The sequence below is a fragment of the Echinococcus granulosus genome, assembly GCF_000524195.1.
Source record: "Echinococcus granulosus chromosome Unknown EG_S00029, whole genome shotgun sequence".
NCBI lineage: Eukaryota > Metazoa > Platyhelminthes > Cestoda > Cyclophyllidea > Taeniidae > Echinococcus > Echinococcus granulosus.
Genome location: NW_020170409.1, coordinates 249,429 through 267,618, shown reverse-complemented (window position 1 = coordinate 267,618; position 18,190 = coordinate 249,429). Strand labels below are relative to the sequence as shown.

At 40.5% G+C, this 18,190-nt stretch overlaps 2 protein-coding genes across 2 annotated transcripts; both read left to right on the top strand. All coding sequences in view use genetic code 11, as the record gives it.

Annotated features, from left to right (window-relative positions):
- Positions 1–890: 890 nt before the first annotated feature.
- Positions 891–1,892, top strand: EGR_04561 (hypothetical protein; the record flags this gene model as incomplete). The annotated part of the gene is made up of 1 exon (XM_024493810.1): positions 891–1,892. One exon carries the CDS (start codon positions 891–893, stop codon positions 1,890–1,892), a length of 1,002 nt encoding a protein of 333 aa, XP_024351738.1.
- Positions 1,893–6,025: 4,133 nt separating this feature from the next.
- On the top strand, positions 6,026–12,704 carry EGR_04560 (hypothetical protein; the record flags this gene model as incomplete). The annotated part of the gene is made up of 7 exons (XM_024493809.1): positions 6,026–6,105; positions 6,180–6,248; positions 7,792–7,849; positions 8,177–8,303; positions 8,931–8,967; positions 10,087–10,140; positions 12,386–12,704. The coding sequence occupies 7 exons, from the start codon at positions 6,026–6,028 to the stop codon at positions 12,702–12,704; spliced, it is 744 nt and encodes a 247-aa protein (XP_024351737.1).
- Positions 12,705–18,190: the final 5,486 nt, after the last annotated feature.

Below are 18,190 nucleotides of genomic sequence, written 5' to 3'. Positions count from 1 at the left end.
GGGAAGATGGTCACCTTTTCATTACAAAATGTGAAATTCCATTCGAAGGTCATACTTTGTTATTTAACCTCTGCACTTTAGTCTTGTCACTTTCATTTATGCGCATATAAAACTAATTTAAGCAAGAAAAAATCGTAAACCTAACACCGACAATGTAAGGGTAATACTTCGCTATTTAAATAGCAAATAAATGGATGGTAGTGCGGATACTACTCACAAACATTCAGCAGTCCCACCGTCTCTTAGTTCGAATCATCACCGATTTCATGGAGTTAACTTTTCCAGAACGCGCAACTGTTGTTTCGATCAAAGTGGAACAAAAATATGCAAAACTGTACGAAATACACACCCCTTCGATTGCGTTAAGTTTGAATTACTGAATAAGTAAGCCTTTGGCAGAAAAAGTATGCACCAACAAATATTCACTGCGATGATTTCATTAAAAATTTTTTTAAAATTTTGTAGGACAGCTGTCATTCATTTTGAGTAACATTCAGCCTGGACATCGAGGTTATTTTATGAGGCCTTACTCATCCCACCAACTTCATGCTTAACTAAACATCCTCTTATTCCTGAGAAAACAAGCGGGTAGAATAGTAGCTATTTTATCAGTAGCATAAAATTAATTTTGCAATAAACATTTGAGTTTTCCTTGTTATTTAAGTTTCCCATTACACTTTCTCCATTCTGAGTCCTTTATTGCCCGCTCTGCACTCTTTTAAATGCACGTGCATTATTTTCGCCCTCTCAAAAGCAAAATTCGTTTAATCTGATTTCTTCACAGAAGATCGTGAGAATGCTGAGCACAGAAAGGTAAATGTAAATGCAAAGGCGTTTGCATTTTTAAAAAAGATTAATTGTGAAATGCCTTCTCTACTTCCTTAATAGCCATGGTTCCACTACAGCAGTCGTATAGCCATCATCTCTCCCAGCCAGCCACCATTGCACTCTCCTGCTTCGTCGCCATCTGCCTTCTCTTCTTCCTCGCCCTCAGTTACACACTCCTGCGTCATAGATACACTGCCATTCCGACAACAGGTTACGCTTTTCGTCAATTATCCTATGACACCTTCGACTCTCAGACTGCAGCTCCCTCAATACTCCTCGACGAGCAGTTTGTTCAACCTCCTAGTTCAACTTGTCGTTCCACCACCCTCTCTCCCATCCACGAGATCCGAAATTCTCGAATTCTCGAAATTCCCGTACTCCCTCACCGACGTTATTCTGCTCCAAAGTCTGTTCAAAATCTATGGCAAAAAGAAAAACATTTCCTTCGTCGACCCGCTAACAGCTGCATTCAATTCTCTCAATCACTCGTTTATTCTCCCACCCTCCATCTCTCCATCAGCTACGTCCACACTGTTGAATTGTTTCGAGTGGTGGTAGACAGGGTTACCGGTCTACCTCCACCCGAGGGGATCCCAATGATCTACACGCTACAAGTCTGCATCATGCCTCGATCAAGAACCAGTGCGTATTTGAGTAAACCCATGGTCACTCCAGCAGTACCGGACTACCCTAAGTTCGACCACCTATTCGAGTATGCAGTAAGCCTGCAGCGCTTGGAGCGAGCACGTATCGAAGCAACACTATTTGCTAGGCCCTGGACGAATACCTTGGCGTATGGACGGAGGCGGTATACAGTGGGCGCGATCCCCTACGTCTCTTCGGCCACTTCCGACGCTACCGGCACCGTCACTGTCGGAACACGAGCGGAGGTCAACCTGACCGAGTTGATGCGAGAGTACAAGGAAGTAGGCAAGGCGGAATTGGTGCTGGACACGGGTCTGTTGCGTAGCAACCCAACGGTGCTGGAGCATTTAACCCTGCCACTCAGCCTTTCCAAGGAGGAGGTGGTGTCGGGGGTGAAGGCGAAGGGGGCAAAGGAGTGAACCCTCCTTTCTTGCTAACTCCACCACTCTGACCGAATATGTGTGCTGCTGTACGAGGCACACTGTGTGGCGTTGTCATTGTGGTTTCAAATCCTACCTGAACTCACTTCATTTTTTTTGAAAATTTAGGTGTTTTTGTAAATATGCCACGTAATTGAAAATCACCTGGGAATTGGAGTGTATCACTTAGAGACGCTAGAACATTAAGCAATTTAACTGGAAATGACATGGAAGTGCGCTAACCTCCACAAAGGCAGCTTAATTTAGCCAGTCAGCATAAATTAGTCACCTCACAAATGAACAAATAAATGGAAACACATACCTAGGAAATAGAGCTACGAAGTTCAACCAAACACTACCGTTAATTTATCCAGCTATCACTGTAGCGATTTTCAGTGCTGTTCACGAATAAGTTTTTGCAAGAAACAAAAATACCCCTTTTTGAAGCTAATCGAATATGGGAAGCAAGTATGAACTTGATGTGGATTGCGTGAGTAGGCCGGTAAAGGGCTGTTCGGATTGCCCTTCTCTCCGAAGTCCGAACAGCTCGACTGTGATAAATGGGTGATAAATGGGTCTGTGATCATTTCCAGTCGTGACCAAGAAGAGGAGGCTTTATTCTAAAATAAGCCCTAAATCGCTCAAGCATTTTAAGGGCTACAGGCGATAATGCTTGTGATGGTGCCCCAAATTTCCATGCTTATAAAGAACCCTATACTTCTTTAGTGAGGAAGGGGTAATTACTTCCAAAACGTCATCGGGGTTGAGCCATTCGTAATGAAACAAGTTTGCTTGAATAGGAAACTCTTCCAAACAAATAATTTAACTCAGACCCTAAATATACTTAGATATAATTTTAAAGTTAGCGGCACCTTATATTAGTGCGTGGTTTTTTACAGGTGCGACATTCCACCAGTTATTTTCTCACCATTTTACCAATTTCAAAAACTCAAGTTCGTTTAAATTAAGGTGTCGCTGTATCACCTCGAGACTTCCCCAAGGACTAAGCAAGGGAAAATGCTCGGACAAAATATGTGCCGCCGATGCACAGAGGGGCTCGAGGCTACTAGCATGGTCCAGAGACTATATCGCCCAGCTCAAGCACAAAGGAGAAAGCTTAAGCTCCCGTGAAACCAAAACGAAGAGTCATACAATTAATCAAAGTGTTACATTGTCACCCTTCAGACTTGTTTGTTAATCCATGGTCTGGTTAGCATAGTTAAATTCTTAGGATACTGATAAATTGGAAGTGCAACAAATTTCTACTTCAGTTTCATTTGACTTGTGAAGGCCAAAGAAGTTTATGTGAGCGAATGTATTCGCATCGCTTGTCGAAAGCGGTTTTTAATAGGGAAGATATCGTTCCCGATCAAGTTATAGCAGTCGTGTCGACGTTGTGGATGTTACAGGATTGTCTCTACAAGTAACTCCATTTGAAATGCTCGGAGATGCCCGTCCACTGCTTCATGAACAATACCGCCATGACACCAAGGCTGTGATCGAAAACTGAGAGGACCGTTGTGTCCACGGCGTAAATGGACAGCTATAGTAATTACATTGCCACTTTTCCTCATCACCGTTGGCGTCCCTATCATTACTCCTTAGTCATCCACAGCCAACCCCCTCCATCCCTAGAATTTTAGTTGTGGTACCTGGGAATGGAAATTGGGCTCCTTGTACTTGTGGAGTGGGTTCAACTGTCACCCACATCCATGTGATGTTTGAGTAAGGTTGATGATTCTGTGTGTAAAGAATATGCAGATACTCGTCGACACATAACATGAGTGAGATAAAGTGAACATCATAGCAACAGGGTAACAACTGGAAATGTGAAAGTCAAACAGGCAGATGAGGTCGGCTAAAGAAGAAGTTTTCCAAAAACTGATTTTAGTTCGGACGCAAATGCTGTAACTGCGTATGACAGTTGATCATGGCTGAAAAAGGCAATGGGAAAAATTGATAAAAGATCGTATTCTAGATCTGGATTTAATCTATATTATGGCAATTAGTCACTACAGTTATTTGCTAATTGTGATACCGAAGTGTGCCTTCTACAATGCTCACAAAAAAGCAAAACAAGGCATCAGAGTTTGAGTCTATTTTTCCCCTTTAGATGAGGTGGTTCTTTCACTCGTAGCTATTTGAGGAGATGGACAAAGGTTAATCTTATTTTTTGCTATGAAGTTAAGCCTTTATATTGCAAGAATCGTTTGCTCGCTCGGGGACTTAGAGGAAATTCGACCACTACAACTGTCAAGATATACTTAGCTGATTACTGCCCCACCGAAATGGGCAGTTTGGCTGCCACCCAAAAGCTAAAAGACATGCAGTCATCATCGGGCGACCATATTCCTACGCCTTTTTCATTGTTTTAAACTTTATCCCTATGTATGGCACACGATTTGGTGCAACTTGTTGTTCTAAACTGATATCGGGCTCAGGAGGGAAAATTGTACCGTTATGTCTATGCGACGCTGGCAACGGGCGCATTTTAGTCATCCTAGCTAATGAAAGACTAAAAACCATGTTTTAAAACCAAGTTTGGGCAGCCTAAAATCACTCTCTCTGGGCAAATTCGTTGCGGTACTTTTGATGCCTTAGATTGGTTCCATAGCAAAGCAAAACTGGTTCAATTTCTGAGTGTTATCCCTTACCTTTTACATAGTCAGTTCCACACGACTAAACGTGGCTCCACCTTCTCAACATTACACTTTAATCCATTTGCCTTAGAGTTTTATCAGCCCCAGTTACTGCTTTGTTTTGTTTAAAAGCACTTTTACCTCTTTGGGATAATCTAGTTGCTACTAAAAAGAAATAGTCGTTTCGATTTCCATCGTTGTAGAGCAGGTGATCCCCAAAACCTGCTTTAATTTATGTAACTTGTTTCGCGTCTCATAAGGTCATATCTTAAATGCTTAAGGATAATTTGAAAATCCTTAATGTACACTTATTATGACTATGTAGCAAAGTGCTTGAAGTCTTGCCATCACTCTGTAATAAACTGTTGCAGCAACCCCATTCCTCCCTGAATTTGCAGTAAGACGTACCAGGAATGGTTTATTGCTATTGCACAGGGGGGCTGGGAAGGTAAAGCCGTGGAAGTAGGGCTGTGCCTCCAAAAAGATAGTAAGATTTGCTTTGATTGAGGAGCTCTCGTAGTTACATACTTAATCAAAACAAATATCATTTTCCCTTAGGCGTCTCATCCCATACAACACTGCTCCTTTACATTATCCAACATTCGGGTAATATTTCCAAATTAACTTTCTTTGCTACTGCTTTCGTGAGCACAACTAGACGTCTGGTCATTCCCGAATGCCCCAAACCATCCACACAACATACTACGAGACCAAGGCAACAAAGATATTTTTGTTGCCTTTGCATACCTCCTGTCTAAGAAGTACATCCTGTTCCCTCAAATAAAAGGATTTGGCAGCCATTCTCACTTCGGTGTAAAACTGCTGCTTAAAATAGGAAAGGCAATCAGCTAGCTAGACGACACTCGTTACAGGATACCCTCAGAGGTGACCGACTGCTCTCTTCGCCTTCACCCTGCGTTTGTACCAGAAATGTCAAAATGGGAATTTCTTTCAATGTTCATCAACCGATGCAGCTGAAAAATGACACTTAAAAATGGATTCTGTAGCTAGTAGGATGACTATCCATATAACCCAGAAACACTTTATTCATTTCTCGCAGTCCATCTGCACGCATTAATTATGGTGAGACGAATGTTTCGGGCTAGACTATTAATTAAACCCTTTTAAGATGCACACTTAACAGCAATTTCACTCACTGTCGATGAGCGCAGAGTAATAAAATTGAGTAACGAAGTCATTTGGGTCTCTGCCACTTTATTTGTTGTTTAATTAACCAGTACATTCACTACCTTACTTTAATTTGTTTCCAAAATGACTTGCACCTACTGCGTTAAAACCATAAATTCTTCCAGCAAGTTGTGATTTCCTCCACTGACACCACAATTTAGGGAGTCAAATGCTTTTGTAGCAACCTATACTCAAACACCCTTAGCTTTTATCTATTAGAGCGAGTGAGGAGGTCGATCGGCGTTGAGCATGGCACTGACCCTAGGGTAAAAAGACTTCGTCTATGTTGGTTTGTAAGGCTATTTTATGACTTTAGCAGTAAAATTTCTGCCAAAATGGTCAAAATCAGCATTGACTTCCGGTCGACTTGTATCACTAATCCGTATGTCAGTGCCTTCTCACCCTGTGTGAAGAAATCATTTGAGTAGTGTGTACGGAATTTCTCTTTCACTGAACATAGGGCTTTGTCTCAAGCTGTGATTTGCAGTGTTGCACATAATGGTATTTGTGATTTTTCTTACCGAAAAATGTAAAGTTTTGACCACCCACGGGTAACAGGGGAAAGCTGCGATCCTGTTGGCCACTGTCTTCATTTTCCACAAATGTGACCTGTTGAACGTGTTCTATCATCCGCATTTTTGACTAATAGCCACAGGAATTAAATTCTCAAAGTAAGCCCTTTTTCCACTTATTTGAGGGCAAAAAATCACGTCTATATCCTTTTAACGAACTGTTCCAAGATCCAACTGGGCTGACGACGAAATGTGATACGAGATTTGGGAAAACAACGGTAAAACGGGCCGTAGAACGAGGTCAAATTGACAAATTCAATAAATTGGTCTTTGAGTCGCATTCTGTGCTGTCTTGACTGTTAATTTTTTGCTTTATGATCACAGCGTAAAGACTCCTCTATCTTAAGTAAGTTTCTATTCGTTTACCTTGCTAATTTTTTTCAGGTGCGCTGCTATTTGGGGATTACACCATGCATGGAAAACCCGATGCCAACCAGAATAATTTTTTATGATTAAAAATTGTTGTTCTTGGTTAATATATTCGACTTAATCTACACCGATATCAACTCGTGCTAAAAAAATTGTATGAGTGATTTGGTGTACCACGAAGATAAGTCAAATGCCATCATCTGGATGTTGAGAGACACTTGCAATGCGCTCTTCAACCGTAAGAAAGGCAATGGGCGGTGGTGCCCTCGCAAGGTGATCCGTTCCCAGCGAATGTGCTCTTAATAAAGATTATGGAATCTGCACTGACGCATTCGGTCACTACACACAATTTGAGGAGAAACTTAAATTGGACGATGCAAGGGATCTAGTACGAATGAAAACATGGTCGACTGAGACTGCCCATCAGGAGCATTTCCTTTCTTAAAGTGTCCAATAAAGACTATTCAATCTACAAAATCTACCCTTAACTATTATTCCTCACAATTTCTACATTTTGATGACCAGTCAAGGTCATAGAGATGATCTTAACGGGTCATTGTCAAAAAATAGGGTGATATAGATATTGTGGGTGAAGAAAATTTGTCTGAATCAAAGGGGCGCAGACTGTGGGATTCCTTTTCTGTTATTTAATATATCAGACTGTTTCCAAACCAGTTTTGTTAGCATAATACAATATAGTACAATACAATGGAGATATCTTTAAGTGTCACATGACATATTACGCAAACACACAGCAACTTTATTTACTTTTTATTGGTTATTTATGCGTATTTATTTTGCTGATAACCACAAGACTCATTCCCATTTCAGTTACTTCAAAAGGGTGACGCAGTAAAACATTTATGAAAGAAAATCACTCCTATGCATGGAGATGCAATTTTTTAATTTACCACTAAAATTCTGACTGGAAAATTCTTTTGACTCTTTCGCGCGTTCTTTTCTAGATCTGGGCCAACTCTTACAGAACTTGAGCAATCCCGACACGTAAATCGTGAGCGACTGATTGCTGAGGCAAAGTGGAGTATAGGGCTTATCAGCTAAGGCTATTTTAGCTTAAGGCAAGACCAATTATGAAATAGCCCCAGCTTTCCCAAATTAAAAAAAAAATAGCTTTACAGCTTTCAATAAATACAGAGGTATGCAAATCTTCCCGTTTTTAATGGATAAGGTAACCAACGTACACTCACACTACGTGACTAGTGAGAGAGACCGAAACTCCTAGCGAAAATCCAGTCCACTTAAACCCCTTCTCACATCACGTCAATGCCACAGTGCTTATTAACAAATGTGAGTGACTGAAAAGCGATCAGCCGTTAATTGGGATCACCTAGATTACAGTCGCTCCATCGCCGCTCAGAGGGCAAAACACGCACGCCAGCTCATGCACGTCACTTCGTCTGCCAGTCGGAGTGGCTGTGTGATGGGCAACAAATGCTCCTCTTACCAAAAGTTTCGTCCATCCTCTCGCATTCTTATTTGTTTTGCATGGGCTTAGACGTATTTCAAAGATTCTGCTGATCAGTTTTGCCCCGCATTTGGTTTTAGACTTCCTACTTGTACACATTTTAAAGATGTCGCCTTTTGTCAATCGCCCCGGAATGCAGAACGATCTGGAAGTACAGGTAATTTTGCTGTCACATAAATAATTTAGCACTTCAGATATAAAATGACTTTTTCTGTGCTGACATAATGATGAGTGAGCTTTGTGGAATCTGTTTATGAAGAGTAGGTAAAAGGCAAGTCCAAATAGGATGTGAAAAATCTCCTAAACTCCGACGGCGCACATGTGGTGTAGGCAAGAGCTGTCACTCCATGAATATGGCATTAAAAAGGTTGGACTGGCCTAACCAACTTGACATCCTTACATTTGCATTTGATGTTTTTTTAGTGCGTACAAGCCACTTAAAGCAAAAAATGCGGTTTTTTTAAGGCTGAATGCATTCCTATTGCCTTTGAGGTAATGAATGAATGTTGGAAGGAATGACGCTTAGAAGCTGTGTGAGCGTTATTGCCATAAAACTTTAAAAATAAGGGGCTTTGTAGTAAAAACTATTCTTGTCAAGTTTCATACATTTTCATCCAGTCAAATGTATAATCAATTTTCCGTGGCCCTGAATTCGTATGCAAATCCGCCGCTGTTATTTTAAGGCGTGATTTCAACCTCATCCAAATTTGAATGCAGTTTCGTTAGTGACTTTTACCCTAAGGAAGTCTTCAAATTCTTTAAAGTAAATATTTCCCACTTTTAGGTGTAGAAGCGAGAATTCAGGCAGTAACAACATCAAGGTTAGTCTAATTGCCCACGCTTTGTCTTGGTACCTCAAAGGAACGGGAACCGGTGTATTTGTAGGCACCAGCGCCTATGTGCTCACTTCTTCTGTGGCTTAGAACGCATTCATACTTCTCAGGACAACAAAGTACTCGTGAATAATCGAAACACTGGATTCGTGAGACCCCCAAATTATTGTGACCTCAAAGGAATGGCGAGTAGAGCAACTACCATGTCTAATCTTCAATGTTGGCAAGATCCAGACTACAAGAGATCGTTCTGAAGTTCAAGGAGATATGTCAAAATATCGTGAAAAGCTGATAGAAATTTGACCGCAGGACAGCAGAACACAGTCGGCTACTTCTTCAATAAGTGATGAAATTGAAAGAGGTTATAAATTTTAATGAATGAGGATAAGTCGAGAATATCCCACTTCACCTTTGGATACGAAGGATTGGCAGTACAACCAACAGGTATTTTCTTACACACACTTGAATTCATTAAAGAAATAAATAATATCCAAATAGACTTTCTGTGAAAGAGGAGCATGGAGCTGCGCTTGACTTCAATGCTTGCATCGCTGCTTTAAGTTTGCTGCTTTCTATTCACCACCTTCAATCCATCCCAATGCGCGCCCCGCCTCGGTTTGGGAGTTACCACTAAACAAGCAGGAAATACTTGGTGCTCACAGTAAGGAAAATACTTATAGAAAACATTGACAATTTTTCCGTGCTGAAAAATAAAGCTGTGTAATCTGTCAACGGAGACCATGGATGAGTGTAATAATGTGGATTCAAAAATCCCTCAGCGACTAGCAATGTGGTGACCTCACTAATTGGATTCCTCATTTGCTACTCTTTTGGTTACCAATTTGGTGTTGTTACAGTGCTTTCATCAGTCCATCGACCCTTCTGTATACGTTTTGGCAAGGTTCTATCCAAACTTACTAACTCCAAGGTCTCTTAAGGGACCATCGAGGCCATTTAGCACTTGGCTGGGTTCTCAACCGACCTCATTAAAGTTTCGTCATTGTACACAGTAAAGACGATGTCTTCTACTGCTTTCGATGTCCCATAATTTGGTGAAACTTTAAAGGGACGAATTGCTCTTACTTTTTCTCTGCTCACATTCAAAAGGCAGTTGGACAGGTGCTTGCTGTGCAAAAAACAAACACCTTGTAATTTTTTTGGGTAAAAGCTAAGTGCTCTTTAATTAAAATATGGGATAGTAGAAGTGGCGTTTTAAATAGAGCTTTTAAAAAATTTTAGTTGATTTTAAAGAAAGAAGTTAATTTATGACCCAATAGCAGGGTACTTAGGGAAGGTCGGAAAAGCATCGTTCTGTCATCACAGGGAAGCAAACATACTGCCAGCCACGTAGGACACAGGAGGAGTTACTTGCACAGCACCGTCGCTAAGGAAGTGGATGCTCTCTGATTGTACTCTTCTTCAATTAGCTCCATCCAGGTAATCCAAAGAGAGAAAAGTGTTGTGCAGGAAGATTCCTGTCCATAATGCCGCAGGACAGAATCATTAAGGGCATTTATTTTCACTTTTAAAGGACAAGAAAGTATAGTTTAGTTTTAAAATATTGGTATACTGATTGAGGATCTGTGAAAAAATCTACAAACAAAAAACGAGGTCCAAATTGATACAAAAGCAGTGCGTGCTGCTATGTTGAATGAAAAGATGCTACAAATGTCAGTAAAGAAGACCGGAGATGGATTAAAAGGTAAGACACGCAGATTCCCTTGCTCCCTGGAGTAAGATACCACATTTTGAAACCGTCGTAGGCATGAATTCTTGTTTTCCATTGCTTTTGCGCAGTTTTATTAGTCCAAATCTGATTAAGATGTTTCGGGAAATAATTCTCACATATTTTGAGTGGAGAGTCACCCTATTCCTTGAGGAAAGCCACCTTAATTTAGACAAGGCGCTCGAATTAGGCACTGGTTTCTGCGTTGTTTCAGACAACACGTAAATGAGGCTTTACAGTTTCAAAAAAATCGGTAAAATGGAAGCAGACATGACCGAGTGGAATTTAAATCGGCACAGTGGTATTTGTTGCCATTGTTAAAAATATGTGGGAGGATGCACTTCAGATATGCTCATTTAGACTTCTCTGAAGACGACAGAAGGAATAGTCTTTGGGCAGAAATTGGGTTATCGTAGTACAGGTGGACTACTAGCATGGTATGGATGCCAAGTCGCCGACCAAAAATACAATGGCCAAGTCCTTTAGTACCCGTTTAGCCAAAATGAGAAATTAAACAAACAATTGAAGTATTACTTGCCTCCTCTCTTCTTTCAAGCGTCGTCCTCTGCGCTCTTCTTGGTCAACCTCCCGCTTCAGCCATTAAAACGTGATCAGTGTAGTTAAAAAACATTCATGAGCCAACCGTGTCAGTCATCAAGTTTCCATGCAAGTAAAGAGATATTTGACCACCGCTTTGCTGATTTTTTCGCAAAAACTCTACTGGATATGGGATTTTGCTTTATTTGGGAACTGCATTGGGAGAAAGGGGGATGAGCTGGGCATCTCGTACGTCTATCACTAGTCGTAAAAGCACTGGTCTAAAAGCAGGGTCATTTAGTAAAGAACAGTGTTTAAATTTGTGCCATGAGGATGAAATTTTGTGCTAATCCAGCTAGTAAAGAAGCGGCGGAGATGTAGCCTGTCCGCACGGTTGGAATTCCCAAATGGGTACCGTAGACAGTTCCATAACGAACTTTTCAGATGTTAATGCCTTACATGCAGAACACGAGACTAAGGTATTCGGCGAGGGTAGATGACATTTTTCCAAACCCATTCACAGACTGCCCTTTCGTAGTGAGAATCAGGGTATTTGCCCCATAGGATCGAGTTTGCTTTTTTGTTGCTACCAAGATAGCGACCCGAAACTTCTCCGAGGACGAAAGATGACATTATACCAGGTCGGAATATGTATTATCGGCGTAAGGAAAAGCTGGGGGGCTACTGGCCGTGAAAAAGCGCCCTTCATTGCTTATGTAACCAAAAGGAAAAGATAAACGACTAATCAAAGCATTGCCTGATGGTCGAATCATCAGGCTGAGCACTCACATTTTCTTCTACGCAATTAAAAAGATTCTTGGAGAGTAACTAGCTGTTTTACTGTACACGCACTTATGACAATAGTCAGAACTCATCTTTTATCGACACGCCGGAGCGCCCGATTTGTTGTCCCAAGTAAACATCAGTGGGGAAATTTGTGGCATAATATGTCGAAAATTGGAAGCTCAGGTGCTTTATTCATCCCTAATTTCCTGACAGAGATTAAGCTAGGCTTTGCTGATATTATTAAAGCTACAACGGTAAGCGATGCCTCAAATTTTAGCATTTAAAATGCATGAGAGTATGTGGTTTGATTTTGTTGAATCGAGAGGAGCAAGAAATTTATTTTTCCCAAATTTATAGAAGGAGTGAACCTGCTTTATTTATTTTGGCAATAAGAAAATCTAAAATGATTTGCTTGGAAGTTTTCTCAATTCTCATCTCCCCGAAGTACTCAAGTCCACAAGAGGTTCTGCAGTTGCATCCCACTACTCAACTCTTGGCAATTTCTGGCATAATTGCACACCCATATCATAAAACAGAGGCTCTTAAGAGTTGGACGGAATTAACATTTGCTTTGACACAAACAGCACCGTTAATTCTAATATTTTTAAAATCAGCCCTCTATGTGAATTTTCAGAAAAGTGACGCACAAATAGAAAAAGTCCCCATATTTCGTTGATTACACAATCTCTCACCCACTATTGCTTTATTCAGTACTGCATGACATGCGATTCCATTGGCCGATTTTTGGCCCCTGTTTAATCTACTACTTCTCCTTACCTTATTTTCCCTCCATTTGCCCAGTTGCTCCGTCATCCCATCAACGTAATACATTTGGTAGATAAAAATGGCCAAATTTTACTTTATTGTGCATTTTTTTCTTCTGAACTATTCATCCATCCAGGTGCTTAACCTAAGTCAGTGCATGTGCTTAATACATCCATCCGTTTCTAATTTATGCAAACCACCAGAAAATCTGCCTTAAGAGCTAGGGAAATGAGGTCTTGCCGGTTCGTTAAAAGTTAGCTCTACTGAATGAACAAATATATATTTTGTTACTTTTGTTAAAAAGATTTGCTTAATGAAGAACTCTCCTCTAGGAGAAATCTGTTTACTGTATTTTTGACGAAATATCTCGAACCCACTAACCGGGTCCCAATTGGTGAAAATAATGTCTTTTATTAGCCAGATGCATTTGGGGATAGTGCACTTTACGGTCTCTCCGAACAGTGGCGTTGATAGCTGGCAAACGCAGCATCCATTTGTCTGCGCCACCTCTAATGCGCTCGAATGGCAGTAACAGAGGCCTTTCGTGCAGGCAAAAATATTCTCTCTAAGACCATTTATCTGACCCGGTATCCCAGATTATCAAGTTGTCAGAACCTCGGCATCAGCGCGCACCATAATCAACAGTGACCGAGGTCATCAATCACGCCTTGCTTTTTTACACATTTGGAGGCCCGCTTGATGATGCAAGATGGATGCTTATTTCAAGGTTGATTAGCTAGAAATTGTTTTTTGATTTGATTTGTTCTTTTAAGAAGGAATCGACCAACTTGATGAGAAGATTCTTTTTATCACAAGCCCGATCAGCAGCCTTGCTATAAGCGGGAGGAAAAAAACAGTAAATACTTTCGCTGTGTGCATGATACTCACGGCAGTTTAACAAACAAAATAACTTTTGCAGATTTCATTGGTCGAACCACCCCGCATTACCTTTGAGGCTATTTGTAAAAACAAAGGGTTCTGCCTTAAGCAAATGACACACAGGTGGATGGAGAGACGAACAGATGGAAACGATGGATGTTGCACCCCTCGTAATAAGAGTAACCATTACTTGAATGTTAAAAATTACCCCAAAAAGTTTAAACTAGGCACATTTTAATCACTGATAAAATGCTGGATCTATGCATTCCAGGTGGCGCAAACTACTTGAACCACAAATGAGTACAACGGAACAGATTTCGGAGCTTTGGGCAAATTGTCCCTTTCACAACCCAGCGGAGCTGAAACAGATCTGTTGGTCACATAGGGAATGAATATTCAACAAAATTACAGGCTTAGTGTTCATTTTATCATCGTAAATATGACATATTCCCATGTACGATCAGGAGTAATGCACCATGATTCGGCTTGGTCTGAAGTAGTGGACCAACATTTGCTCCTTTTGCGGTTCACTTTGACGGGTTTGTCAAATTTATTTTGAAAATCTGTCACAAGAAGGTCCAGTAGTTAAATTACGTTAAACAAGGCTAAAGCGGAAGATTATGTGGGCGGAGTAGAGATGCCCGATCGGAGGAGGGGTCCGAGTCAGTGCGTTCAGCCGATGTACCGTGAATGCAGGACTCTCTCATTCTCCGTTTGCAAACTACTTTCTTGTGTTTCACTTGAACGTGCAAAATCATGTAAGTACAAGACTCTGGAAACTGTATAAATGGAGACTGTGGTTTCACAGTTGCTTCATACAAAATTCCAAATCTAAATCACTTTAAGACTGGCGAAAATTCAGCACTAGTTAACATCCACGTCACTATTCATGACATTTTGGTTTCCATAATGGTAAATTTTTGATTCAGCAGTCCTAGTTGTAGTGAAAATTAGTTTCTCTTAGTCACCAGACCTTCAGGCCTCAGACCTATCTTCTTGAATGTCTTTTAGTTTTTGTGTAAGATATTTGCCCTTTTGTTTTAGAATTAGGGATAATCCTGTACCACAAACCACCCCGGAATGTTGGGCGCCGTAGCCTCCAGTTTTTTTTTAGGCACACCCGCCTATGTCTTCCTCCACTGAGGCACAGGAAGCAGATTCACCAAAAAAGCTAATGGGTGCTAAGAAACCCCAGATGAGTTTGTCACAACAAAATTGTGTTTTAACATAGCAAGACTTAGTGGCTCGAATCGCCATACCTTTAACCATTTTGATTTCTACGACAAGTAATTTACAGATTTACTGTGGCCCTTCCGTATGTAAGGTCAGCGAATCACCGTTTTTTAAAGGGAAACTGAAACAAGGTTCTTTATATTCTTGACAGTAAGCAAAGGTGGGACTAGAAACGGTGTTTGCTCAGTTACGCCCTGTAGAGCGTTAAATCTAGTCCCTCGGGCATTTGCCAAATTGCCTAATGCGTCCCCGTGGCAAATGAAGAGGAAACGCACACTCCAGCCTACCATTTTTCATTTTCAACTTTACTGAATACCATCATTCGTCTTGTCACCACTTCTAACAGTTAAACAGTTCAAATACATCGGTACCGAGGGAAGGTACATACTTCTCATGCGCTTGCGTAGTTGTAGTGGAAAACCATGCAAATCCCATTTTAGTAGGAATTGTGGCATTTGGCTAATATAGTACCTAGCAAAAACTAATCATCACGAGTTCTGTTGAAATTCAAAGCTGCAGAGTGCGACACCATAATTTGACTGATACATAAAAATCATTCAGTGAAATGTGGAGGAGATAATATTAAAACCTCATGGTACTCTTTACATCTACTAGGACTTGCGTAAATTACCTTTTCTATTTGCACCCCCCAGCTGTCTAGAACTAATGATGGCATTGAACACTTCATGCAAACAAAGATCTTTTAAATACATTAACTAGTAACTTTATATGACAGCAAAATGAACGATCTTAGTGTGAGTGGTATACTTTCCGGAGCTCCTTCTTAAAAAAAGAAACCACTTCTGCCTTCTTGGTAGCATGAGAACAGTGGGTCAGGAGATTATTTTGTTTTCGTTTCATTCCGCCAAGACACTAGCCTTGAAAAAAAACGATAGTGAGAGCTATTCCTGGAGGCCTGCCAGTGTTGGCTGTTGCGAAGCAAATGTGGAGGGACAAACGGCAAAAATGTAAAAGCGCTTTTTAAAAGAAGTGCAAAACATAACCACTTTGAAGTTACTTCTATTTCACCCATTTTTTTACAATGCAAGTGCAGCTAAAGATATTCATTAGTAAAGACTCTTCCCTTACCTCATCCTGTGGTCTTGAATCTACAATGAAACGAAGATGTGAAACAACCCAGTCCTTAAAGAATCCATATTTTTTGTAATATACTAACAAAGAAGGCACTTCAATTCATAATCAACGTTTCTTTAAACATAAAGCACAGAGGAGGTTAATTCCATGAAATGCGTTGCCCTGATCCACCATTCTCTTTATGCGTTTACTGAACCTACTTATAACTCAATCAGTAGTTTATTTTTCCACAAAAATCACTTTTCTTCCAGCTTGTTTTGATTCTGAATGAAAGTTAGTAGTTCAAATAACTCACTTAAAATAATCACTGTTTATTGCATCACAGATGGGTAATAAGAATTCCTTATTGTGCGTCACAACGGGATAGACTGAGTTCAAAACAGTGCCATAGATGGTGGATGTTCTGGGTTCCTGGGCATGGCCATTATCAGCTTTTGAGCAGCACTTGAACTGGTGAGTGTGGCTGCTGTCATTGTAAAATACTTAAATACATCATATTGGTCGTGGTAATTCATTTTTGACTGAATGTGCTTAAGTGCTGTCGGGTGAGTCTTCCCATGTATTGACTCTTGTCGCTGCTTAGCGATCAGCACCTAGGGAAAATACTTCACGAGTTTTAAATGGATTAAGAAACTTGCAAAAGAGGGCTAATTTGGACATCGCCCAGTAAGCATGGAGACAGCGAATCGAGATCTAGGGTTCAACTCAACCCTTTCCTTCTTCTCTCGATTACGACGGTTTTGTGCAAACTAAGGAGTTACACCGCGCCCAAAATGAGTTGTACAAATAGCCATAGGCTATTAACACAAATATGTGCATAAGCACATCACTATTAAAGCTTTCAACTGCAGGTCATTTTTGGGTAGTGATGCCACCTTCAATAATGGCCTAGCTGGTATCAATAATGCAGTAATAGTATTCGCATGCTAAAACAAAAGAAAAGTCAGCAAAAAATACAAAAGTAGCTCATTTTAATCAGAGACAGCAAAAACGCAGTGAGGTCTAATTCAACAAACACACATACTCAAAAGGCCAAGAACTGGAAGAAATCCATTTCAAATGGAGGTGACCAGGTAGAAGAGTGATGTGACTTGCTTGCCATGCAGCTGGCTTGGATTTTGCCTAAAAATCTGCAAATAGTGACAATTAAAAGCTGTCAAAGGCAGATGCACAGATACTTTGAAGTAATGTATATAGTATAAATATATTATAGCAAATCATAAAGTAATATTTTTCCCATGACATCCATGTTTTCTTTGAAGCACAAGTAAATTAGTTGAAGACCCCAATTCCCCCCAGCAGTATCTATCTTTGAAGTCATAACACGAGAAATACCAATGTTAACTTCGTGATTTCTTAATGGGGATGAATCTCTTGCGGAATTTCCCCGCAGTTGCAACTACCGTGTCCTCTCACACGTAACCAATGGTGTTTCCTCACGTGTAACCCTCTTTTCTCACCGTTAAAATACTCAATTTATGTGAAGAAATTCTACTATTTTAGATTGTCAATACCTTAGGAAATTGTCAGTTGTGTCAAAACTATCTCTGTTAAAATACCCAACTAAATAGTCTTTTGTTTATGCTCGAGCATTTGTCTTGCATGCCAGTAAACATTTTTTTATTAAAAGTGAACCTAAATCTGCAATTAACAGCCTAGATGGGAAAAAGGATCTAGTTTGATTTCTTTCCTTAACTGGGCGTTTTCGGTTATGCCTGTGGCTTCTCAAATGTGCAAATAAAAATCGGGCTTGAAGTAAATCTTTAAGGCAATGGATTTCACAGTGGAAACACCGTAAACAGGAAGTTTCTCTGAATTGTACCAGTGTTGCTGTCCTACGCAACTCATGCTTTTCTATTTGGACCCAACTTGTTTTTCCTCTTTTCAAGTCTGCACAGAGCAGGTGGTAAATGCGGCGGACATATGTTTTGGCTTTTATTTGCAAAATGAAAGACATGAGGCTTTCGATCTTTCTGGGAAAGCAAAACTTGTGGTGAGAGTGAGCTTCCAAGAACAACTAAGGATCAGATATTTTGCCGAAGCAGTAACATTAATAAGCAATTAGAGATCTCCATAATCACGACATTTGGTAGCCTCCTCCTTCCCACATCGCTCGGTAGGATGTCATTTAGGCAGTCATCAATCTTTTGGGTTTGCTTCCGTGACATGTCATTGGCGCCAGCTCAAATT